Source organism: Spinacia oleracea, chromosome 6, assembly GCF_020520425.1.
Source record: "Spinacia oleracea cultivar Varoflay chromosome 6, BTI_SOV_V1, whole genome shotgun sequence".
Classification (NCBI taxonomy): Eukaryota; Viridiplantae; Streptophyta; class Magnoliopsida; order Caryophyllales; family Amaranthaceae; genus Spinacia; species Spinacia oleracea.
Genome location: NC_079492.1, coordinates 141,884,862 through 141,910,754, shown reverse-complemented (window position 1 = coordinate 141,910,754; position 25,893 = coordinate 141,884,862). Strand labels below are relative to the sequence as shown.

Sequence of the window (25,893 nt, the reverse complement as noted above, 5' to 3'; positions counted from 1 at the left end):
ATGCTCGTCTTGTTTGTTTCTGAATACCCACTTTAGACCTATTACTCTGTTGGCTAAAGGTGTGGGCTCAAGATGCCATACCTTGTTTCTTTCGAATTCATTGAGTTCTTCCTGCATGGCTATGATCCAATCAGAGTCAGTTAGTGCTTCTTTATAATTTTTTGGTTCAATCATTGACAAATAAGCATAAAAAGCACAAAAGTTTTTAAGTTGTGATCTCGTTGTTGTTCCTCGTCCAAGATCACTAATTATTTGGTCAAGAGGATGTGAGCTTTGATGTTTCCAAGGTCTGGGTTGGAATGGTGTAGAGGCTTCTTCTGCACGCTGTTCTGTTTGAGCATTTTGTTCTGTATGATCCTCGTTTTGCGTTTGTTCTACTTCAACTGTTCCTCCTTCTGGTGTTTCAACAACCTGTGTCTGTTCTTCTATTTGAGAAGTCCTCTTTACTTCCTCGTCTTCAGTTTTTCTTGTGAGTCCTAGTTCGAAATTTCCTTCAGGAGCTGTACCTGCAACAGAGTTTTGGGAGTCAGTTTCATCAAATATAATATGTATGCTTTCTTCCATGCACATGGTCCTTTTGTTGAATACTCGATATGCTTTGCTGTTCGAAGCGTATCCCAAGAATATAGCTTCATCACTTCGTGCATCAAATTTTCCCAGTTGGTCTTTTCCATTGTTGTGGACGAAACACTTGCATCCAAAGATTCTGAGATGAGTTATGGAGGGTTTTCTTCCTCTATATAATTCATATGGGGTTTTGTTTTTGATTGCTCTAACCAGCACTCGATTTAGTACATAGCATGCTGTGTTTAGAGCTTCGGCCCAGAAACTTTTTGGAAGTCCACTAGCAATCAGCATTGTTCTTGTCATATCTTCAAGAGTTCGATTCTTTCTTTCTACCACACCATTCTGTTGAGGGGTTCTAGGTGCAGAGAAGTTATGACTTATTCCTGATTCTTTGCATAGATCATCAAATTTTTTGTTTTGGAATTCAGTACCATGATCTGATCTGATGTGGACCAGTTTGTGATTGCTTTGTCGTTGGACTCTAGAGGCAAATGCCATGAATTCTTCAAATGTTTCTTCCTTGCTGGTTAGGAAGATTACCCATGTGTATCTTGAGAAATCATCTACAATTACGAGCACATATCTTTTTCCACTTCTGCTTTGAGTTCTCATTGGTCCACATAAGTCCATGTGGATCATCTCCAGTGGTCTTGTTGTACTGATCATTCCCTTTGACTTGAAAGAGGTTCTCAGTTGTTTTCCTTTGATACAGGCGTCACATACTGATATTTTTGCTAACTTGGTATTTGGAAGACCTGTGACTAAATTTTTTGAATTTAACTTGTTCATTAGAGAGAAACTAGCATGACCAAGTCTTTTATGCCACAATAATGCATCATCTTCAATAACACTGAGACAGGTCAGATTGGAGTGAGGAACGGAGTTAAGGTTAACCACATAGGTGTTCCCTTTCCTCTGTCCCTCTAAGATCACTGTATCAGTGTTACTGTTGATAATCAGACATTTATTCGAGAAGAATTTAGCATAATTTCCTTTGTCACAAAATTGAGAAATGCTTAATAAGCTATGTCCTAGACCTTCAACTAAAAATACATTATCGATGGAGTGAGACTTTGACTTACCGACCTTACCAATCCCAATGATGTTACCTTTTTTGTTATCGCCAAAAGTCACAGTTCCACCTTCATAGGTCGTGAGTGAGAGAAATCTGTTTCTGTCTCCTGTCATGTGCTTGGAACAACCGCTGTCTAGGTACCATGTGTTGTTCCCCCTCACTTCGACCTGCATTCGATTTTTAGTTAGAGTTTTTAGGAACCCAGCATAGCTTGGGTTCCTTGCTTGGAATCAAATCGCTTTTCTTTACCCATTTAGTCCTGGTGTGTTCTATGTTCTTTTCCAAGCTTCGTTGGTTTTTGGGACAAGTGTTTCTGTAATGACCAATTAGGCCACAGAAGGAGCATATTATGTCACTATAGAGATCTACTCTAGTCTTTCTAGATTGACGTTTCTTATGGTTGAAACCTAGTCCTTCTGTGCGTTTGGTTCTAGCTTCTTCTATCCATTTAGGTGTTCCTTCTATTTTGTGTCTAGTCTTTCTAGCTAGTTCATCTTCTAGTTTGGTCTTTTCTTGGTGAATCTTAACTAGTTCCAGTTGAGTTCTTTCTAGTTCATCTTTGTAAAGGTTTTTAGTCTTGGTCACTTCTAGATCAATTAGTTCTTGTTTTAGCCAGATGTTTTCACTTCGTAAGGCTTCACAGATTTCTTTTATGTGGAGGTTCTGATCAAAGAGGTTAAAGAACCGTTTGTCTATATCTATGTTAGTATTTTTTGTCCATTCTAGCTCATTCCTAAGTTCTTTTATGGTGGTCTGGTGTTCTTTATCAGAGTCTAACTTTTCTTTCAGTAGATCCTCATAATCACTAGTGAGACAGGAAAGTAGATCAAACAATTCTAATTTTGAAAGAGATTCAAGTTTATTTTTAATTTGAGTGAGACTTGCCTGGAATTTTTCAGATTCTGAGTCAGATCCATCTTCTTCATGTTCAGCTACAAGGCGTAGGTGAGCTGTTTCTTCGTTGGGTTGTTCCTGTTCCTCATCCGAAGAAGTGTCTCCCCATGCGGCAATCATGGCCTTTCTTACGTCAGTTTTGGAGAATGAGTTTCTGTTCTCTTTGAATCTGTCTTTGGTTGTTTCCTTTCCTTTTCCTCGTTCTTGATACCAGAGAGGGCATTCCCTGATGCGATGTTCCAAGTTTCCACACTTATGGCATCCAGTATCAGTTTTGGAGAATTTCCGGTTAGGTTTCCCTCGGTAATCTCCATCTTTATAGTTCCTGAACATTCTTCTGAATCTCCTAGCAAATAGAGCAGTTTCCTCATCTTCTTTAGAGTTTTCATCATTCTCAGTTTTTAGAGCAAGAGCCCTATTTTTGTTATTCTCTGAAGGTCGTGCATTTAGTTGCAGTTCATGAGTCAGGAGGGATCCAGCTAGTTGTTCCAGGTTAAACTTGGTAAAGTCTTTAGTTTCCTGCAGGGCAGTTACCTTGGCCATCCAGGGATCTTGAGGAAGACTTCTTAGAACTTTTCTAACTTGTTCCTCATGGGTTATGATTTTGCCCAGAGAGTTCAATTCATTGATGATGTTAGTGAAGCGGGTGATCATGTCTTGAATTGTTTCAGAAGGTTTCATGGTGAACATTTCATATTGGTGCATTAAAAGATCAATCTTTGATCTTTTGACTTCATTTGTTCCTTCATGAGTGACTTGGAGCAGATCCCATATTTGCTTCGCATTTTTGCATCCCATTACTCTATTGTGCTCATTAGGTCCTAGTCCACAGTGAAGAATTTTGACAGCCATGGCATTAAGTTCGAGCTTTTCATAGTCGGCTTTGTCAAATTCAGCAATCGGTTTAGGAACGGTTTCACCAGAGGTGTTTAGCTTGGTGACTTGGAAGTCTCCAACTTCAATGACTCTCCATACTTGATAGTTCTCAGCTTTGATAAAGATCTCCATCCTGTTTCTCCAGTATGAATAGTATTTGCCACTAAACATTGGAGGTATTTGTGTTGAGTATCCCTCTTCGAGTTTCTCAGTTGTGTTCATAGCTTCAGAATCGTTTTTCCCGACAGAATTACCTGCAGTTAAAGGGTTCTGGCTCTGATACCAATTGTTAGTTTTACAGAGATCCTCAAGAGGGGGGGTGAATTGATATTTTATGGTTTTACAAAAATTAAACTACTAGGAACAGAAACAATAAAATATGCAAGCGAGATTTAGCGTGGAAAACTCTCTAGGCCCAATAGAGAGGAAAAAACCACGGCCCCTTTTGGGGACTTAAACACATTCACTAATTAGGCAAAACAACTCAGTTTCTTTACAAGCCTAATCTACTCGGGCCACAATCTGTTAGTCGCCTCTGACTACAGATGACCAGGAACAACCCCTCGTTGTTCCTTCCCTTACAGAAACAGTCCCTCAACTGCTTCTCCTCACCGATCTCTTATGAGATCTTCTCTCTTGTTCAAGTAAGCCTGACTCAGGCTTAACATACAAAAACTCAACACTTAACTGAAATCAAAGAATATTAAACTTAACACTAAATACTAGATACAAGACCACGTAACAAATACTGCTCTTATATGGGAACAGGAACAGACTTCTTTTAAAGATTAAAACTTTAAGGGTGATACCTGAAAGCTTCCGGTTGATGTAAATAAGTCTGATAAAAGTTTCGTAAAGATCTTAAGGTCTATTTATAAGAATCCAGGCTTTTACCCTAGATTCTAATCCTACACTAGTTAGGACTCTTTTCGAAAGATAGTTTTTCGCAAACAGTTTCTAAAAACGCGTTCTAGATAAATTCTATCTTTATTAATCTGAGAGTTGCAAATCAACTTAAAAACCTTTAAGAGTATATCTTTAAGTAGGATAGTAAAATCATGTTTAATCTTTGATGTTTATCTTTTGAAAAACAAAAACCGATTTTCTTTAGATTCAGGATTTATTTAGGACTCTTTGAAATACTTTGTTCCCATACGAAGCAATATTCGCTTCTACTGATCTTATACCTTTCTGGACCCTAATTGACTTGCTGGGCTTCATTCTTTTCGGCCCATGATTTAATTCGTCCATACTCTTTAGACTTGTATTCTCCACGAGGTTGGACTTAATCTTCATGCTGCTTCACTTCTTGTCTTGTTGCGTACTTGTCCTAGCTTATAGTGACTTGCTCCTGTCAATCCTTAATTCGACAATTAGTAGAGTGTAAGCTTGTCATCATCAAAACTCAGGAATCAACACATGAGATACGAACTAATTTGGAATTATTATATTTCGCTAAGGAATTTAATATAATAGTAATAATAAATAAATAATATTATGAGTTTGATTTGTTTTGGTGATAATGAATTACTATTACTATTACTATTTAAAGTTATTTTCCTTGTGGATCTGCTTTTGATTTATCCTTATCGCTCAAGAAATGTCCTTTTGCGTTGGCAACCTAATTTAACTTTACCAAATTTTATTTATTTAATTTTTATTTCTTCCGGACACCAACCCATTTCCTTAACTAAAACGTATATCCCTTCTTTATTTTATGCCCAAATTAATATAATAAATATATTTATAGTGATCAATATGCAATAATTAATATTATTTCCTTTTAGATTTATTATATTATTCACATTTCCGACAATTTTTTTAAATAAATCCAATGTCTTTTAATCTTTCACCAATAAAACCCAGTTTACCTCAACCAAAATTAGACCTAATTATTCATCAAACCAAAAATTCCCAAAAATTTCTTCTCCTCTTCCAAAAAAAAAAAAAATATACCCATAATTATTTTCCAAAAATTTTCTGGAAATAAAAATAAAAATACAGTGAGCTTATTTTTAGAGCTTGCTTCTTCACTCTTTAATGGTGGAAATCAAACCCATGTTTAACTTTCATTGATTTGATTTTTTAATCACTAAACAAGCTTAGCTTATACTCAAATCAAACAAAACTAAAATCACCTTTTTCTCTTTCTCTTTTTCATTTTCATTTTTTTTGTTTTTGTTTTTAGAGCTGGGTTTATTTCTATTTTGCTAAAAATTACAACAGCTAATTTTGATTTCTGCAAAAAGTTGATGGGTTCTTGAAAAATCTAAAAAATAATTCCTTGAATTTAATTTTTCGATTTTGATTTTCTGTAAAAAAAAAAAGAAAAAAAAAGCCAGTAAATGAAATGGAAGCAAAGGAAGGAGGAAGTAATAGTGGAGTAATAGTAGTAAGGTCAGATGCTCCAACTAATTATGAAATAGCCCCTAGGATTGAGGTTAACGCCGATGAGATTCCGGCCTCCGAATCAACTCCATCTCCGCTGGAGCAGGTGGCGTCGCAGCCGGGATTGAAGAAGAAGAGGGGTAGACCAAGGAAGTATGGGGCTGATGGGGCTGTCACGGTGGCTCTTTCTGCGAAACCCATATCCACCTCCTCCCCTTCCGCCCCTTCCGCCGCCGCTAACGTTATCGATTTCTCCACTGAGAAGCGGCCGTCCGGTAAGGTTCCCAAGGTGAAGTTGGCTTCTGCTTCTCCGGTCCTCAAACAACACCAACCCCAACACCAACACCAACACCAACACCAGGCGCAACACAAGCATGAGTCCGAGAATTGTGGTATGCAATCTGTTTTTGTGGATGGGTTTGTAATTATGCATGTGATAGTGTTTTTGACTTTTTTGAGCTGATTTAATGTGTTTTATTTAGATCTGGTTTATGTTGTAGGATTATTACATGTGCTATTAATTTTGGTGCTGGGAAATGTTTGGTTGACCCCGATTTGTACGATAGTGGTCAATAACAGGGTGTGAGGGTTGCTATTGCTAACGCCCAGGCGTAAGGCATCATTGTCCGTATAGTGGGTTTGACGAGGGTACATGAGAAAAGTTGTTGGCTGGGAATTTAAAGTGGGACCTTTGCAAATATGCACCCTTAATAAGATCTTGGTTTGGGGAATCGGGGGATCTGTTTAAATGGGTCAACCTGAAAGTAAGGTTTTGTGACCTTTTTGTTGGGCTACTGGGTTGAGTAGGTGTCTCAGGTTTGGAATCTTCCAGAAGATATTTGCAGGCAAGAACTTTTATGTTGGTGAAGAATAAAAAGGGGTGTTGTGGAAGGTTACTTGCAATGATTGGGTAATGATAAAGTCTATGGCGCTGATTCTGCAGAAGCCTTAAACATAGTCAGATGACCTGGCTATGCACAGCTGGTGGATTTATAAAGAGGGAAGCAGTTGTTGTTTTCAGATTTTTCAAGGGTTTCTTTCTTCTGGATATGTAGCTTAGTTTACCAGTATGTAATTGTATGACCTTTTTTTGTTGTTGTTGTGTCTTATCTTCTGTTTGCCTTTACCACTTGGTATCAAAGATGGGTGAATATACTGTTTTTGCACCTCCTTTTTTGTTGGGGGGGGGGGGGTTTATGGTGTGTTGTCGCGCCACACAGCCTTTACAGTTTCGTCGTTGTAGGTGTCAAAATTGTCCTGTTGTTTGCTCGATTTCTTGCTTGGTATGATGTGACTGATTCAATAATGGAATTTTAACATTATTGATTGCAGGTGAATGGGTATCTTGTTCTGTTGGGGCTAACTTCACTCCTCATATCATTACAGTTAACGCCGGTGAGGTAAGTATTGGCAGATCATGCTTATAATGCAGTAATGATTTCTATGCATTATCTTTCAGCCATGTATCCTTGAATCTGCACATATGTAATGACTTACGAGGCTGCTATATGTGCATTACTACAGAGAGAGTGCAAATCTAAACCGGATAACAAAAATTTCAAGTATCTAATTGTAGTTGCAATCCCAGTTTTTTTTTTTGACAAGTGTCTACATCTAAAAACAGATTTTTATTTTTGAAAAAGAGAAAAGACAGAAGTTGACACTTATAAAGTGTGAATAAGGGTGCACCTAGAATTTTTCTCTGGTTAGTCATCAAATAATCTTTATGATCTAGTGGATCACTAGGAACCTTGAAAGGAAATGGGGGAAAGACGGTAAATCAATTCTTATATCGCGTTTACTAGATGTGGATAGGAAAGTAAATCAATTCTTTTATTCGGTGATTGGGGGTTAGTTGTTGGAGGTACCGATGCATCATCTTGAATAGATTTGTTGAAACACACAATACCTTTATGAAATTGTTTTCAGTAGTACTACTACATACCTCACTCGTTACCTGCCTGATATAGCTCTTTCTACTACGCGTCATGTAGGTAGTGCAGGGTTTAAATTATTGACATTCTTACTGTAACAAGCCTTGTTTTGTCTTGTATTCCTGATTACCTGTGGAATTAACTCTACTAACACTGCTGCATTTCTGGTTGTTTCAGGATGTTACTATGAAGGTTATATCATTTTCTCAACAAGGCCCTCGGGCTATATGTATTCTGTCTGCAATTGGCGTAATTTCCAGTGTAACTCTTCGTCAGCCTGACTCTTCTGGTGGTACATTGACATATGAGGTACGGAGTACTACATCTAACCTATTCTAATATCTTTAACTGTAATAATTACTTAGACATTCTCCTACTTCTTTTTCCATTGATCTTGCAGTTGATGTTAATGTCGCATCTACTTTAGAGCCTTTCTAGAAGCACTCTTAACTTTCACTTGTTAATACAATTTGGATTTGCTTATGTTTTAGACTTCAAAGTTAAAAGTGATATTTTCTTTAGCAACTTTGCCTAATGATTTTTGCACGTCAACAAAAGGAAACCTTCTCATTATGATGCTATTCCAAAATGTTCTGTTCTGAACTTGGGCTTATTAGAGAAAGCTCTGTCAAAAGGGATACTAGCAGAAAATCACTATGACAAATCTCTTTCCTTTTGAAGCCAAAAATGAATTTAGGCTCATGATTAACATAACCTTTTACTTATCTTGATTCACGTTTTGCGGGCGGTTCTTTATTACGGTTCATGTTGGCTGACCCCAAATCATTTTAGGACTAAAGCTTTGTTGTCGTTATTGTTGACTGGTGTTCTTATGTCCATCTCCTAGTTCGTGTTTAGTTCTTTCTGATTTTTTGCTCCTAACTACCCTTAATCCTTATAATAGAACTACCTGAACAGATGATAAATTTATTTATCAATATGATTACAACATTATCTGAATCCTCTTGTAATGCTGGTTGTCTTATAATAGTTCAGCTATGGACTTTTCCTTAATAGCAGATATTGATTTACTAGACAGAAGCATCAGTTGATGATGTTAATTAACTGCTTAGTTACTCTAATGGGTTGTTATCAAGTATTAGATACGCTTAACTACTTTTTGATCAAAATTTATTATTGTCTCAACAGGGCCGTTTTGAGATACTTTCTTTAACTGGTTCGTTCATGCCTTCCGAGAGTGGCGGGATAAGGAACAGATCAGGAGGGATGAGCGTTTCATTAGCAAGCCCAGATGGTCGTGTTGTTGGAGGAGGTGTAGCTGGTTTGCTTGTTGCTGCTAGTCCTGTGCAGGTATTCTCCTTCTATATATATCTCCTTTAAGTTCCCACATTTTGCTTCAGCAGCATTGCCAAATTAATACTACGTACTTCATACATGCAAGAGAGAGAGGACACAATTAGTTAATGACACCCGACTAGTGTGGAACCGTAATCCTTTCCTTGCTATTCATGCACACCTTTTCTTCCTGATAATGCCAAAAGATGATTGTTTTTTTTTCCATATTTGAGGCATTATTGGTAAAATGCTACTCCCCGGGAACTGACTGAACTGCCAAATAAGTTATGAAAATGCAATTAAGCCAAAAAGAACATGGCCTTTAGTCTTTCGGAAGGAGATGCCTAACATCCTCCTCGATCATGTTTTGGGGGCAATACTAATCAGAAGTTTCTTCATTTTCTTTTGTGTTGGGTTCAGATTGTGGTGGGAAGTTTCTTAGCAGGAAACCAGCATGAACAGAAGCCGAAGAAACAAAAATCGGAGTACATAATCAGCGGTCCACCAGCTTCTACCGTACACTTTTCGAATACAGGAACGCAGGACAGTTACGGGGGACAAGGCTATCATACTTCAGGTACCACATACTCGTCTTATCAAGGAGACAAAAGGAATGGCTCGGCTGATTACAATGATTCTATACATGAAGGTTAACAACTTTAACGCCAACAACATACAGGAAAGCTTTGATGATTGGCAACAAGAGATAGGCTACTATTGAGATTGCCTACGTAATTTGTCTCCTCTGTTGCTCACATCTGTATAAACCTCTGTTACCTGATTCGTTAGTATGAGATTGAGTACAGGTTCGCCAACCTAATTTGGTAAATTAGACCGAAATTACACCATTTTCTTGTTATAATTTTCTTTCTCGGTTCGCGGTTTGTGGGGGTGATTAGAGAACTAGGTATAAACTTATGTGATACTCACACTTGCGTGGGTAAAGTACGTGCTTATTCGATACAGCTGCTGTTAATCCTCGATTATGTAGGAATTTTAGTGTTAGCTTAACTTAATAGATAGGGTTTTCCTACAGGTGTTTAATTTTTTTTATGTAGAATAAACTTGTATTCATCCACCATATCAATTCTGAGCAAATGGTCTTCATTAGTGTATTAACATTCTCTTAAACTAATCTCTTTGAAAGTTAATAAGGGGACACAAAACTGAGTTATGACGTGTCATGTGGCCGTTGGATGACAATTTCGACGACTTTGTTCCCAACGGTTAATTGTTTGATATTTATTATAATACGTTTACCTTGATGTATAAATATGTAGTTATGTAACTTTCAGAGCTCCAAAACACTTATTTTTGTATATTATATGAAGTAAACCACCACCATCAAGAATTCAAGATTCCAACTTTCAAGCAGCATATGCGTTTTTAAATGGCATTTAGGTGAGGTCTAACTTGTGACTTGGTAACTGGTAACAATAAATTAATAAATAGAAAAATTAAACCAACTCAAAAGGCTAAAATTAATCACCTTGAGTTAGAATATTCCGATTGTCCTTGACGGTTGACACATAGTTCTGGGAAATAGGAAAGGTACCTACTGTGGTTGCAATTAATGAGATTCAGAGTATTGTAAAAGGAAGAATTATGGAGAAGAAAGTATCTTACATTGATAGAAATTGGTTAGAAGAATTATAATTCTTATATCTTCCATTTTTTGTAGCAAGTATGTACGTTTGAGAAGTTGTAAGCATGTATGTCTAAGAAGTTGTAAGCTTTTTAACTGTAATTTTTTTTTTTTTTTTTAATAGGTAAGAAGAATGGACCCTAACTGAACCAGCACCTAGCACAGGTTAACCAGTCCAGCTCCGCAGGTCATCGCTTGAGCCACTCCCAAGCATTTGGCAGTTGATGGGGCTCGAACTTGTGACCTCCAAGTCACAAGATGAGTTCCCCACCAACTCCACCAACTTATGTTGGTTTTTTAACTGTAATTGGTTGAGGGCTTTTATAGCCCTTGAGGTTGTATTTCGGTATGTTTTGAAATAATATTTCTTCACTTACTTATCAAAAAAAATAATAATAAAAAATCTCGTTCTAGAGAAATAAAAAATGAGATGGAATAAAGAAGGAATGAGAGATTACAGGGACGTAGTATGTGCATGGTGTCGTTGGAAAATCCACTTATTTTCAATGAAATTTGACAAGTTTGGGTACTAAAACGTATATGGATCATTCGTTACTCAAAGTTTGCTCTACTCCCACATACTCATATCTTCTAAATATAGAATACATATTTATATCTTCTAATTGTACTAAAATTAAAAACTATTTTATTATGCGTTAATTTTTCTCTTATTCCAACACTATATGGTTTGATATACAAAAGAGAAAAAACGTGTTTTAAGTTCAAATATAGTGATAAAATAATTTTTGATTTGGTAGACTAACAAAAATTACCTAATACTTCGGCATTTAGTAGTGATTGACCTAGATGAAGTCATAGATATGTTGTTTAATTAAGCAATATAGTTGCACTTGGTACGTAAAAACGTAATAATACTCCACTTAATAGTTAATACAAAAAGCGAGCAAGCTTGGGCGTCAAGGACCCAACGTCGTATGTCTTTACAAGTTTGCATCATCAAATCATCAATTTGCGACTTTTGCGGCACAAATCATAATGTGCTTTTCTTCGAATTTCCACTATTACACACTCGTATGACTCTACTTCGTTCCGCATGTATCGGACATTATACTATCACCTACAACAACATCTTACGTTACCTTTTTATATTTTCAGAATGATCCAGTCAATATCAACTAATCAATTTTCTAAGTAGGTAAGAATAATAACGTTGCCGAACCAATATCTATTTTAGGTTAGCCAGTCTAACTACGCAAATTAACGTTTAAGCCACTCATAAGTCACAAGCAGTGGTTGGCCTGGATACTTCGTAGTGTATTTTTAGTTCCACCCCCTAAAATTTGAATACAAATACTCCGTATAATTGTATGAATTTATACTATATTGCTTAAGTTTTCTGTTGGCCCCTCGTGAAACTGTTCAAGATCCACGTACACTGCTCACAAGTCACAACTCACAAGCATACATATTGCAGACGATTGATACATTGTGACCTTCCAAGACACAAAATAAGTTTCCCATCAACACCATCGACTTATGTTTATCAATTTAACTTAAAAGCAAGTTGAATTCTAACATAATACTTACTCCGTACATAATTTATGCTACGTACGTAATTATTTTCGTTTATAGTAATACACGTAGTATATTAATTTATTAAACGCTTTAATTTATACAATATACGTCAAATTCATTATCTTATTTAAGAAAATTCAAACTAACATAAACTAATCCAAACAATATCCATACTAAAATTCCGTTTTGTCGGTAACTACCAAGCACATTCCTATGTTATAAATTTCCACGAAAATTACCTTGATTAATTATACATTTATACTTAATACTCATACATACAAACATTCTCCTATATAAAGTGTTAGAAATACTCCGTACTTTACAAACATTCTCCTATACAAACCACGATATGAAGAAAAGTGTTAGAAATATTATCCTCTTGCTTTTGCCTCCCCTTTTAGCTACCATTCTATTTATAGTAACTATCTTTTTGTCTCCAATGATACACCAAAATCTTCTAAAAAATCTATTTTCTGATAATCTCTTTATTCATTTGCTTTTTAACTTGTTGCTTATTGCAATTGTACTCATGGAATGCTTCACACATTCCACCAACAAAGGACACGATACGTCGTCGTTTTCGCGACTTACATGTTGTGGCTATGAGATGGAGGAGCATGGTGAAAACACGAAGATCGACGACGATGAAGACTTAGACAATTACGTCTACATGGATGATGACATGGAAGGTGGACGACTAGGTGGTGATAATCGTTGTAAGGGTGATGATTATGACGACGATGATGACGATGATTATGATTGTGGTTCAGATGATGGTTACGACGAAGATGATGATGACGATGGGAGTTATGATGAGATAGGATGGGACGAAGAAGAAGATGAAGAATATGATACTGAGTTAGAGAGAAGAATCGAGGCGTTCATTGCTAAGGTTATCAATGGATGGAAGGAAGAATGGTTTAGTGACAACCTGATTAACTGAGTAATAATAATGCAAGTAGATTTCTAAAAAAAAAAAAATTTATTTTTTTTAAAATAAGGGGCCTATCCCTTAGGTAGTTAGATGGGATGCAACTGCAAGGGAAAAAGTCGTAGAGAGTGACCTTAGTGAGGATCGAACCTCGACTCCCGGCTTAAAAATTCGATTCGGGACCTTGGCCAACAACTTCTCCGACCCAAGCCCTTTCCTCCCTAATTAGCTAAAACTTGTACAAACAAAATATTTAAGTGACTAGCTAGGAGGTTCCTTTTATCACTTCCTAAGTTTCTATCTCGTGTACGTTGTCATATTGTAAATCACATCCTACGATTTCTTTTTATTGTTTAACTCAACTATGCGGGTGATGATACAGGTCGCAAGTTGCGACAACATTTAGTTATCGCAATCTTGCGTATCGACGTTTAATTGGTACATATAGGCGCCACGTAGGATATTAGTCATCATAATATTTTTACTATCAATGCAAAATTTTTACTATGAAAATATGTAAATAAGGTAATCGATATAAAGAAAGAAACAAATTAGAATATTAAGATTTTTCTACCCTTATTTTAAACATGTATAATAGGATATATAAGTTAAATATTTTAGATTCCAATTTAAATCATGACACATAAGCATGCCATGTCATCATTGTGACACAGCTTAAAAGGTCGCATTATCATTTTCGCAACTATTCATACTAGCTTATACGAAGTACTAAGTATACCATGCACATTTATTATAGTTCGCTGGGATGAAAATCTTATTGTCTATAAATAATAATAATGTTGGCTGATAATCTATTGAAATGCTAGTATAATATAATATATACAACTCCCTTCAATTAATTATTTAAAACCTTTCGTAAGGTTTTCATTACTTTGCAAACTCTAAGAGCATGATTGTTAAAATCGAGATTTGAATCATAAGATTTTATGATCCTTAAATTACACGACTGATTCAAATCTTAAATTGAATCTTCTAATTGTGGAATCTTGCATTCCATCAAGAAAAAACCTTAGTGTAGAACCGTAATATTTTTTTACGATCATCCAACGATCTAGTAACAATGACAAGTTGATACGACATAATCATGCTAACATGTTTCATTCACTATTTAGTTTTTTTTTTTAAAAAAATAATCTCAACTTTAGTTCAACATAGTTCAAGCAATCCATTTTTTAGCCAAACAGGGCCTAAAAAGTGCTCCACAGTCTATCTAGCATAAAATTAAGTTTCTGGAGTGCAATACAAACACACTCCATATTACTCCTTATATCCTTTTTTGTTACATTTGATCCATTTCACATTTTATGGTTTTTAAGACATGCCATAAGTGTAAATATTTTCAATTCTACATGTTTAAATATTACGAAATTTGATATTTTAAAAGCACATATTGAACCGAATTTAACAAGACTCTACATGACAATGTTATTTCTTATACTCCATAGGATAATGAGAATTCATGGTCAAACATTGTAAAAGTAATTCAATAAGACAAACATTAAGGAATAAAAGGAGTAAGAGTACATATATCTAGGATGAGAGAGAGCGCGATATCTGTCACGTGGTGAATCTATGTGGGTGTAGTAAAGTACTCGCCTACTCGGTAATAGCCAGCAGAATTTGCAACATATTAGTGTATTAAAATACTAATATAAGTGTATGGACTAAACTTCCGCGGACCACGCTACTCCCGCGGTTCCATCTCATTTTTGGGTTCTAGATTGTAATTCAATAGGGCTTCTACAACATTTTTCCTAGCATAATAAATTAATCAAAGTATAAATATCCTTTGAAAATCAGATTCATTAATCATAATTGATAAAGATTAGAGACGACGGTCGAGAAAAGTTTGTAAGGCGTCCATGGATGAAAGTCTTGAAACTTGATTAAGATTTCCAAATTAAACCTTGTTTGGGTTGTCTCTGGTTCAACTAAGAGTTTGTTTGGTTAACATGGGAATTTAATTCCTATAGGAAGTTGTAATTCAAGGGAAATTACTTCCCTTGTTAAATTCATGGGAATTTTCTTAATTTGTTTGGTTGACAATATGGGAATTAGAAATTCCCATGAATTTTGATTGACCAAGGGGAGCTAGGTAATTAACTTCCCATGTTTTATAGGAATTTCTACTTCCCATGAATTCCAACTTCCTCTATTTTTAGGCCCTATTTGGTTCATTATTAGTAAAGGAAAGGAAGAGAAAAGAAAGGAAGAGAAAAAAAAGGAAGGGAAAAGAAAGAAAAAGAAGGGAAAGGAAAGAGATTTTATTTTCCTGTGTTTGGTTTAAGGGAAATAAATGAATGGAAGAGAAATAAAATATAAATGACAGTTTTTAATTTTCTCTTTCTTTCCAAATTCGTCCAATTTTGGGAGGAAAGGAAAGTGAAATTTTTATAAAGGTGCTTTCCTTTCAATTCCCTTCCTTTCCTTCCACTTCCCATATAATTATTTGTACCAAATATAGGAAACATTATTTTTTCTTTTCTTTCTTTTCATTCCAATTCCTCCCAACCAAATAAAGCCTTAATTTTTTTTATGTCAACCAAACTACACTATCTATAAATTCACATGAATTTCCACTTCCCCCATTTTTAATTGTCAACCAAACAACCCCTAAATACATCCACTAATTTTTTTTTTACTCAGTTGGGCTTGTTCGGGTTAGGGATTTACTTGGCTTTGGATTTAAGTCCTTAGCTTGACCATGGCCCAAGGAGCTTAAGCTCGACTCGTCGATGGTGCATGGCTGGCCCCTGTGGCTGGTTTGAGGGGCATAGACCTAGTCTCAATGCATTATGCATGCCTGCATAGGCTCGGCTCACGATGGTGCGCCGTTGACGGGTGAGGCCTCTATTGTGGACTAAATTGGGCAACAAGAGCATACTTTGTATGCATTATCCAGTTTTTCCAAACCCAACCAACCATGCGGGAAAGAGAAAGAAGACAAGAAAGTCAATAATGTAGAATCCAACAAAAATGTGAATATCAACCTTGGAATTACGTGATATACATTACGAATATTTCATCAACTAAACAACATCCACATGATCTGATTAGTAAAACCATTCAGATTGTGTAATAGGGTTAACTACATTTCTTGAAAACAGAACACTAACCAAGACCTGCAGTTGAATCTTTCCGAGGTGAATCAGCCTTAATACGAGGTGGCCGCACTATCCGATCAATGAGCCCATATTCTAGAGCTTCCTGAGCATTGAATCGCTTCATCCGACTTAAATCTTGGTGAACCTGCACAGAGCAACCAACGGATTTATCAGGAAGAGAACCGAAAAACTAAGAGCAAGATGTACAATTGGTTATTTTTGTCTACTCGTCTGTCAAATGGCATTTGGAAAAGTTTTTTAAAAAAGAAGAACTGGCGTGCCTTTTCTACAGGTTGGCCCGTGTTTTTAGCTAACTCCTTGTAGAGATAATCTCTGATCCGAAGAAGTTCATCAGCTTCATTACGGATGTCATCAGCCTGCAAAAAAAGACAAATGAAAATTGCAACAAAAGAGTAAATAAACTGTTATCCTTCTCGTCAAAAGAAAGAAACTCTTATCCTAATGTCCCCGGGAAGTAACAGCATGAAAATAAATGCAGGCATACCTGTCCACGAGCAGTACCGGCAGGAGATTGCAGTGCAATTCTTGAAAGAGGCATTGCAAACCGTTGACCCTGAATCAAATATAAAAAGTTACGTTCACGATTTATATTGAAAACACTAGATCATGTTTGTGCATTTTTCTCAATACCAAAAATGAAATTCTAACAGTAAAAACTGAATGGTAGCAATATATCACACGGAATAGAAATACAAGGCATCTGGGATTCTTCGAGGTCTTCAGAACAACAGAAAATAGCAGTTCTTAAAAGTCCAACTTTTTGAGTTGGGGAAAAAATTGAAGATATGATGCTAGCACATGAAAACATTCCAAGTTTTTTAATGGAAAAAACGAATAAAGATCTATTTATTCATTATTGCCCATACATTGCATCATGAGTTCATGCCAAACCATAGATAAAAAATGCCGTACCGGTCGCGGAGTTCCGGTAACGGAAATGTTGCGTTAGTCACGGACCTTGTCGCGTAGGAATTTGAAATTTGAAAAAGAAGCCCCATGTAGCCCCACTACTACCCACCCCAGTCCCCCTCCCCTAAACCGTACATGTGACATAATCAAATAAATTCCTTGTCCACCTTCCCTCTCCTCTCTTGTTTTAGATCTGAAAATGGAGTTCTCTACTCTCTGTCAGTAAAGTTTCTCCATTTCTTTCATTTTTCCCTTTCTTTTTGTCGAAAATATGGGGAATTCAACCGAAAATTGAGTAGATGTGAGACTAATAACGTTTAATGCGGACAAAATTCGTTCGGATCGGTTGAACCGGCCGAGATCTCGTCGTTTTTAAAAACACCTTTACAACTCGGGATATCTCGTATCGCCAGCCTCCAAAACCTAGTTAACTCTGGCTATACGAGTTAACTCAGGCGAGTTTTTACACCATGTGCCAAACAAATAAATTTACAAATGTCTAAATAAAGCAATGGAGAATTGGAAATTAATAATACTAGAACAGTCATAAAGATGAAAAGCCAAAATATTATTACCTTCTCTCCAGCTGTAAGGAGAAATCCTGCCAGATTATAGGCGTAACCAACACAATGCGTGCCAATAGGAGTTTTTAAGCTCGACATTGTGTCATAAATTGCTAAGCTCGGTGTTAGCTGCACAAGAAACATACCCAATGAATCTCGGAAAGAGTAGGCATCAAATACAGCAACAGTAATTATTCAAGCCAACCAATTCCAAATATATGGCATGAGAAAACTCACATCCCCACCAGGACCATTGATGTACATATAAAGTCTCTTGCCGTCATCAATACTGTCCAGATATAACATGGTTGCCAGTATTTGGTTGCTGAATTCTTCATCTATGTGTTGCCCAACAAAGATGACACGCTCACGGTACTGTAAATAGAAGGAGAAAGTAAACAGCAAAGAACTGAAAAAATGTTACAAAAGGTTTTCTTTCTTTCTTACAACGCGTGGAACCTATGGTACAATTCTCAGATATACATGAGATTCATGACAAAAATATGTAGAGTACTTGATAGATGATACAAATACTACTCAGCGGAAATGAATGTTACTAGAAGCAACAGGACATATTAGACCCTCCAAGTAACTACACTTCTGAAATGATCAGAAGCAACATAATTTATGTTTCCTACTTTCTTTAGCAGGAGAAAAATCTAAGTCGTACGGTAAAAGTGAAAAGTTCTAATTACTTACTAGGGCATTCCACAGATCCACCCATTGCCAAGATCCCTCGCCAGGGGTTCTATAAGGTACTCTGGGCGTTCCAATAGGCATCATATTGACCCTTCCTCGTGTTGGTTTACCGTTACTGAAACAAAGAGAAAAATGACGGTTCATAGCAGATCAGAAAAACTGTTGAAGCTATGTACTCGGAAACAAGCCACTTCCTCCTTGTTATGCTAACCAACAGGTTATTTAGTTATTTACCCTTAGCCTTCAAATGGGCTCGTTTATCATTTAAGTGTACTCTATATAAAAATATTGATACATACAATGATACAAGAACAGAAGGTCGTGCCTTGGCGTGATGTTCAAGTGTCTACTTGCTATCCGCTAGGTCATGGGTTCGATCCCTGGAAACAACCTCGTATGTAAATAAGGGTAAGGTTGCATACATTTGGACCTTCCCCAGACCCTACGCTAAATAGCGGGAGCCTTGTGCACTGGCTACGACCTTTTACAATGATCCAAGAATAGAATTTCACCTAATCATCATGGGAGATTTTCTCCATAGAGGCAAGCAACAAAATTTTGCAACACTTAGTAATACAATTATGATGACAAGAAGTATAATATTTCAGATATGCTAAAGACTTGAAGTCATATCATATCCAAGGGTTCAACTTAGGATGAGAGAAGGAACCTCAATGAAACCAAATATCCGAACAACAAGGATTTGTAGGCTAGGGATTGGGATAGCACATTTAACAGTTCAATAATTACTTATTCCCAAACAAAATGCATCACAATGTGATCCTAATAGATAAATTAGTGTACTCTACCACCTATTTGTAATGTCCTTAAATTATCACACAGGAAGATTGTAGCCATCACAACGATTCAGAGACGTTTCCGTAATATTAAAACCAAAATTTCCAATTGATTACATCAAACTTACAATCAAATTGCGAAATTTCTGGGTCAGAAGACACCCCTCAATCCAAATTCTAACAACATTACCAATGCGAAAGGGAAAAGAGAAGGAAAGAACAAGGAAAATTACGTGAAATGGAGACTCTTATAAACTTTGTCATAGAAATCAACCGTTAAATTAGGTCTCGCGCTTCCAAATGGACCTGAAACACAATTAAGACATCAATTCACCGATTGCAGAATCAAGAAATTCACATAAATTAATTTAATCAACAGAAATGAAGAAAATAAGCTGAAATTTGGAGGTCTTACTTGAAGATTGGGGCTTTAATCCGATAAATACTTTGGTTGCGCAACTGTAATTGGGGAAATTGAAGAGTTTCAGTATATTAATTAAATGAAAAGAAATGTCGAAGGAGGAGGAGAGAGAAAGAGAGAAGAATGAACCTGAGAGGAGGGGGAGAGACAGAAGCTCTTGCGTGGAGGCAGGATGTCGAACCAGTTGATTGAAGAGATACTGCCATTGAAACCAAATGGAGAAGGTAGAGAGAGAAGGAGAGAGAGAAATGATAATATTGAAAGGACCTTCAGAATTTGATTTTAGTAATGGGCTCATAAACTGAAAGCTATTTCTGGACTAAAGATGGCCGTGAGTCGGGCTTCGTGTCGAGCCTACGGGATGGGGCCTAAACCGGCCAGGCCCATGCTAGGCCCACTTTGCATCGTGCTGGCCCGGGTTAAAACGTTCAAAAGACGGTCCAGGCTAATGGACTGCTGTGTGTCGGGTCAAAGAGTTCAAAAGAGGGCCCATGCCCAAGGATTTTTGTGTCGGGTCGGGTGAGGGCCGCGTGCCTAAGCCTCATTTGTGCCTTGTTGTGTCGTGCCTTATCGTGATTTTTCCAAAAAAAATTGCGGCTCACAGTCCGTGCTAGTGTTGGGCTGTGCTTTTTTCGTGCCCTAATTGGCCGGGATTTTTTGTGTGGGGCTGAGTTGGGTCTTTTCGTGTCAATCCGGCCCACAACCATCTTTAATCTGGACTAGAAGCTGTAAAAATTTTAACTCGACTCGATTACAATCCGACAAAATCAAAATGATCCGATTTAATTTACATATTCAATCCGTATTGACACCGTGATACGGAGTAATGCACAAAGCCACACACCCTTTTTCGGTATGAATCGAACCGATTAGACCCACAATAGACTTCAATCCTGATTGATAACTTAAAATGAGAATTATATGATTTGGTTATGGATGGTATAGTTCATTAATTATTGAAGGTGCTCGATCAGTTAATTTTGTTATTTTAGCACACAAAAAAAAAACACACACTTGCGTCGAAAATCATAAACATAGCCAAATAGGTACTCGTATATACTCCCTCCATTTCTTTTTTATCTTCCTGTTTCTATAAATGTCGTTCCTATTTGATCTTTCTGTTTCTATTTTTAGACATGACCTTTTACCATAAATTTCCCCACCATCCCTTATTTAATTCATTCACATTTCCCCATTCACCCACCCAACCTCACTTTTATGATTTTTTATTACTTTAATAAAAATATTTCTTTCTCCTTCATTTCTTTATTACTCCCTCCGTCTCTTTTTGTTTTTTACATTGGTATTTTTCACGCGTTTTAACGATTAATTAATTTGCATCGAGATTCCTCACATTTTTTATCTAAACAAGATAAATTACGTTTATTTATAATGTTTTCACTTTTATCAAAATTCTTATATTGTGAAATGAGAAAAATTTAATATCCCAATGGAAAAGTGTGGAAAATTTAATGTCCCAATGAATTTAATTGTACACAAATTTTGATAGAATAATAAATCATTTATGTGATAATATAAAAGGAAATGTAAAGAACATTTTGAAATACCAAAAAAGGAAAACGTAAAAAACAAAAAGAGACGGAGGGAGTACTTTTCTTCATTTATTTATAATTTTCTCTTACACCCAATCATTACTCTTACAACCAATCATTATAAGATTCTATTTTCTTATTTTTCACCCAAACACCAAATAGGAAGATCATTTAGGAATGAAGGGAGTACTATATTGTCCCGTCATACCCTCCTACTCGTGGTAATGAAGAATATAACATAATTTCACTAAATAAATAATTGGTAGAAGGTACACCCGGTCGTACGTAGTTCTACGTGCAACCAGTTTATTTTATACTTTTAACCCCTCAAAAGCATATTTTTATAGTTTAAAAGCGCTTATTTATAAATTAAAAGCACTTTTTACAGTTTGAAAGCACATCGTTATAGATGAAAAACAAAGTTTTGCAAGTAAAAGGAAATGAAAAATATATACAAGTATGTGCTTTTAGATCGTTAATGTGCTTTTTAAGTGTGTAAATGTGCTTTTAAGCCGTAAAAATACGTGCTTTTAACCCGGTTGCATGTAGAACTACATACAACCGGGTGTACCATATAATTTGTGCTAAACAATGACTTTTTACGGTGGTTGTCTCTATAATCTTTTCTATCCCTCCTCAACCGTTCTATTTAATAGGGAGTGTGTTTGAAATATTTATTTTATGTACATTCCAATTTTAGAAAAGATGATAAAAGATTTCGTTGCAAATCTCTAAATCTAATTATAGGTATGTTTCTGTTTTAGTAAAGCTAATATTGTTTTCAAATGGAGGGAGTGTACTGACAGGCTAAATCTCACTCATATCAAAGATAAACCTAACGTTCACCAACTAAAAATAGATCAAGGGAAGCAGGGATCGTATCCACAGGGAAAAATCGTTCTTCTACTATTAATGGACTAATCTAGACTACTGGTAACGAGAATTGGATTGGTTTGTATATTAAACTAAAGCAAATAATCAAGTCGGAAATTAACAATATTAAAGGAATCTAGGGCAGCGGTTCACCATAAATGCAGAACGGGATTGGACAACGGACAATAACAATCAATTAACAATCATAACTAGGAAAACATGCATCTCTCGAATCTTATGAATTCCTTAGGATAAAACAACTAGCAGGCTCTCGCTATGTACTAGAAATAATTCCTATCTAATAGCTACAGACCAAAAACATCAGATTTATACCTCTCGGCGCATAATCTAAGGTTAATCAAACTCAAATCAAAATAGTCCGGCCGAACAGAATTGACGAGCAATAATAATTAATAAGCTATAGAAATTATAATCTATACCTAGTCTATACCTAGTATTTAAAAAAGAAAACCAACCTTCATAAGAGGACATGTGTCACAACAAAATCTGTATCTAGAAAGACACGTGTCTCATCTATTACTCTCCTTTTCATTTAAAAAAACTAGCACCAACTCTAAGCGCATTTCACTATTTATCCCTCCATCTTCCCAATTCTCATTGTATTCCACAAAATTCAACTCTTCCTTAATGTCATTCAATTCAAATTCAAGACCAGTTTCAATGCATTTAAATAAACCTGAATTGCATAAAGGGGTTTAAATCAAAGGTTTGTTTGAGGGGTTAGTAAAATCTCTTGCAGGTAAGAATCATCACACGGTTCACAAGGAGCAAAATCAATTAACAACAATCAGTACAAAGTTGTGATCCTTGGGAAGATTGACATTCAATAATTCGGCTAAAAATATGACCCTACCAATTCAACAAATCATCCTTAAAGCTCTGTTTTGTTCGATTTATTTTGACTTATTTCAGATAAAATAAGTTTAGATAAGTTCTGTTAAGTTAAGTTCAGTTAAGTTCAGTTAAGTTCAATTAAGTTTAGATAGATTCAGTTAAGTTCAGATAAGTTCAGATATTATAAGTTCAACAAAAATAAGTTTTTTTCAGACATAATAAGTGTTTTTCAGATAAAATAAGTTCAAATAAGTTGAGATAAGTTCAGTTAAGTTCAGATAAGTTTAGTTAAGTTCAGATAAGTTCAGATAAGTTCAGATAATATAAGTTAAGTCAAAATAAGTCAAATAGAACGGAGCCTAAATTACACTATTCTAACCAGTAATACTATTACTCCGTAATAACAATCATGTACTAACTTTGTTTCATAATGTTCTTTACGGTTATTATTTGCACAAATATTAAGATAAAAAGGGAAGAGTTGTAGAAAGGGGGGTAAATGTAATAAAAATATTGATGAAATAAGTAAGGGAGTGTAAAAAAGTGTGTGGATGTGAACGAAAAATGAATACAATAGGAAAATTTGAGTGAAAAACGATAAATGTTTTGGGGGTAAGATGGGTAAAACACTACAAGAATTTGTATCTTTAACGACAACCTAATTACGACGGGTCAAAAATTCCGTCGCAAAAGCCTTTTGCGACGGGACAAACAACCAAACAATGACGGGAATAACCGTCGCAAATGTCTTTTACGACTGGTTTACGACGAATTTACGACGGGATTTCTATTAACGACGGCCCCCTTTTATGACGGGTTCGCGACAGGAAATCCCGTCATTAATCAACGATTATTGGCCTTTCGCGACGGGATTTCCCGTCGTTAATAGTACAATTTCTTGTAGTGAAATATTACACTTTCATGTTAAAAAATAGAATAAAGCACAATGAAAAAAACATTATAAGACAGGCTAAAATGAAAAGTATAAAGATCATTTTGGAACGAAGTAATAATACTTTAAATATTAGAACACCCACTTAATACCCACCTACAACGCCTAGGAAAGCTTGATAGCAATTTCTGATAATTTAACTTGGAAACGAGGTTTTTTTTTAAATTTTTTTTGTAAAACTTTATTATTGGCATTTGGTTTAAACACCTTCTATTTAAGAACTACTCCGTACATAACTTCTAAACTCTATTACACAACCAACATATAACCAGGCCGTTCGTAGAACGGGCACAAAAACTAGTTAATCAATCAATAATCAAGTCCACATATAATCCCAATCATGCATTCATGGATCCCCTAAACCCTAGAAATTAAACTACTCACTTATGATAATAAATAACAACGCAATTAACATAATGGAAAACATGATTAAAACAATAAAATAAATTAAAGTAAGAAACAATACCGAATTGAAGAACAATTAAATAATAAAGCTTGAATTTTTACTTGGAATTAAAAACTAAGTATTTGAACAAATTAGAGAGAAACTAAAAATAAACTAAGTATTAGAAACTAGAATAAAAGATGTCACTAAAAATAAAAGGCTAAGCTTATATAGTTTCTCTAAATTAATGCTAAAAAACGGAAATAAAACTCGCGAATATCAGCTATAGGTTGGCGTCGCCCGGTCTGGCGGCGCTTCGCCCGATCGGGCGATTTGCCGACAGTCGGCCCGTTCGGGCCAAATTCCGCCCGATCTGGCGGTTTGCGAAAGGTTGACAGCTGCTCTCATTTGGCCGCCCGATCTGGACCGGGCGAAGTGCGCCCGATCGGGCGCGCGTAGATGACTTTAAATTCCTCTTCTTTCCGGCCGATGGTCGCATTTCGCCCTCAGCTCACAGGGCGATTTGCAATCCTCAATATCCTTCGCCCATATCACCGAGTCTAACTCTTGGGGCTCAACCATAAGCATCTAAGGCTCCCGAAAGTCGACGATAAAGGTCCCGAAAGTCGACGATAAAGGTCCCGAAAGTCGACGATAAAAGTCCCTAACTTCCTCGGGCTCGTGTAGTGGCCTAAATCAACACGAAACGGGTCTAAAAAGACCAATTTCTCATTATCAAACCTGAAACTCAAGGCACACTAAATAACACATATTAGTACTAAAAATGGCTCCTAAGAGCTCATTTGACACAAAAAAGTACTAAGGGACGGGGGTGAAACACTATATAAAACACACATATCAAACTCCCCCAAGCTAGATCCTTGCTTGTCCCTAAGCAAGGAAATCATCGATGAATACAAGACCAACTTCACCCCCAACATATTTCAAAATGAAAAACATAATTCAAGGCAAAATCCAACAAGCAAATCCATTCAACCACTAATCCACCCTAACAATCGTCACGCAAAGCGAACCACAAATGCACAATGGAATTCAAGACTAGTGCTCACACACTCGTCACTCATTTATGTGGCGGATAAAAGATGTACCCGTTCGCTCTCCTCCCAACATATAAGTGAACAATGCCCTCCCAAATTCACAACACTCGTGTGTCTAGAAAAACATACACTCAACCTAGTAGTCGACTCGAAATGCGCCATGTCATAACTTGCATTGATAAACAACTATTTTCACATAAGTACGACTCTATGCACAAAGGTCGGAAGGTCTTCAAAGCTTGTAATGTTAGGCTTAGGTAAGGGTGCGGTAAATTTGGGTATAATGTGAGCTTTAAAGCCTTGGATTTGGGGAGCATAAATCCTAAAAACAACCATGATCAACCAATATAATGACCATAACTCTCCCACTCAACACATGACAAAACAACAAATAGCCAACACCATACTTTCTTGCCTTTTTTCACAATTGTAACCAATCACTCATAAGGATATGAATTTGCAAAACTTGATTGAAACAATACTTTGAACTTTTTATGAGAGTAATAGATTTTTCTCTTTCTTTTCTTTTTCAATCTCTTT

General features: G+C 36.2%; 3 protein-coding genes across 3 annotated transcripts; 1 reads left to right on the top strand and 2 right to left on the bottom strand.

The window, feature by feature from the left end:
- Window positions 1–1,822: 1,822 nt before the first annotated feature.
- LOC130463665 (uncharacterized) lies at window positions 1,823–4,633 on the bottom strand. The gene is made up of 3 exons (XM_056832867.1): window positions 4,556–4,633; window positions 4,025–4,099; window positions 1,823–3,688 (listed from the first exon to the last, which is right to left on the bottom strand). The coding sequence occupies exons 1-3, from the start codon at window positions 4,631–4,633 to the stop codon at window positions 1,823–1,825; spliced, it is 2,019 nt and encodes a 672-aa protein (XP_056688845.1).
- Window positions 4,634–5,191: 558 nt separating this feature from the next.
- On the top strand, window positions 5,192–10,196 carry LOC110784391 (AT-hook motif nuclear-localized protein 1). The gene is made up of 5 exons (XM_021988845.2): window positions 5,192–6,192; window positions 7,133–7,200; window positions 7,912–8,043; window positions 8,884–9,045; window positions 9,451–10,196. The coding sequence occupies exons 1-5, from the start codon at window positions 5,763–5,765 to the stop codon at window positions 9,682–9,684; spliced, it is 1,026 nt and encodes a 341-aa protein (XP_021844537.2). The 5' UTR covers window positions 5,192–5,762; the 3' UTR covers window positions 9,685–10,196.
- Window positions 10,197–16,124: 5,928 nt separating this feature from the next.
- LOC110784392 (ATP-dependent Clp protease proteolytic subunit-related protein 2, chloroplastic) lies at window positions 16,125–19,961 on the bottom strand. Its single transcript, XM_021988847.2, has 9 exons — window positions 19,807–19,961; window positions 19,672–19,715; window positions 19,490–19,562; window positions 18,460–18,574; window positions 17,998–18,135; window positions 17,773–17,889; window positions 16,773–16,841; window positions 16,549–16,644; window positions 16,125–16,412 (listed from the first exon to the last, which is right to left on the bottom strand). Exons 1-9 carry the CDS (start codon window positions 19,881–19,883, stop codon window positions 16,275–16,277), a joined length of 867 nt encoding a protein of 288 aa, XP_021844539.1. The 5' UTR covers window positions 19,884–19,961; the 3' UTR covers window positions 16,125–16,274.
- Between the last annotated feature and the right edge of the window lie 5,932 nt (window positions 19,962–25,893).

Bases quoted from the DNA above. Each gene is read 5' to 3' on its own strand.
- LOC130463665 (XM_056832867.1), bottom strand. From the start codon at position 4,633: ATGAAGCCCAGCAAGTCAATTAGGGTCCAGAAAGGTATAAGATCAGTA. The intron at 4,100-4,555 runs GTATTTCAAAGA...CTTTGATTTCAG, and splicing joins TTGCTTCGTATGGGAACAAA to TTAAGTGTTGAGTTTTTGTA. The intron at 3,689-4,024 runs GTGAGGAGAAGC...AATTGGTATCAG, and splicing joins GAAGATCTCATAAGAGATCG to AGCCAGAACCCTTTAACTGC.
- LOC110784391 (XM_021988845.2), top strand. From the start codon at position 5,763: ATGGAAGCAAAGGAAGGAGGAAGTAATAGTGGAGTAATAGTAGTAAGG. The intron at 6,193-7,132 runs GTATGCAATCTG...TATTGATTGCAG, and splicing joins GCATGAGTCCGAGAATTGTG to GTGAATGGGTATCTTGTTCT. The intron at 8,044-8,883 runs GTACGGAGTACT...TTGTCTCAACAG, and splicing joins GTGGTACATTGACATATGAG to GGCCGTTTTGAGATACTTTC.
- LOC110784392 (XM_021988847.2), bottom strand. From the start codon at position 19,883: ATGGCAGTATCTCTTCAATCAACTGGTTCGACATCCTGCCTCCACGCA. The intron at 17,890-17,997 runs GTGAGTTTTCTC...TTTCTTGTGCAG, and splicing joins TCAATGGTCCTGGTGGGGAT to CTAACACCGAGCTTAGCAAT. The intron at 16,645-16,772 runs GTATGCCTGCAT...CTTTTTTTGCAG, and splicing joins CCGGTACTGCTCGTGGACAG to GCTGATGACATCCGTAATGA.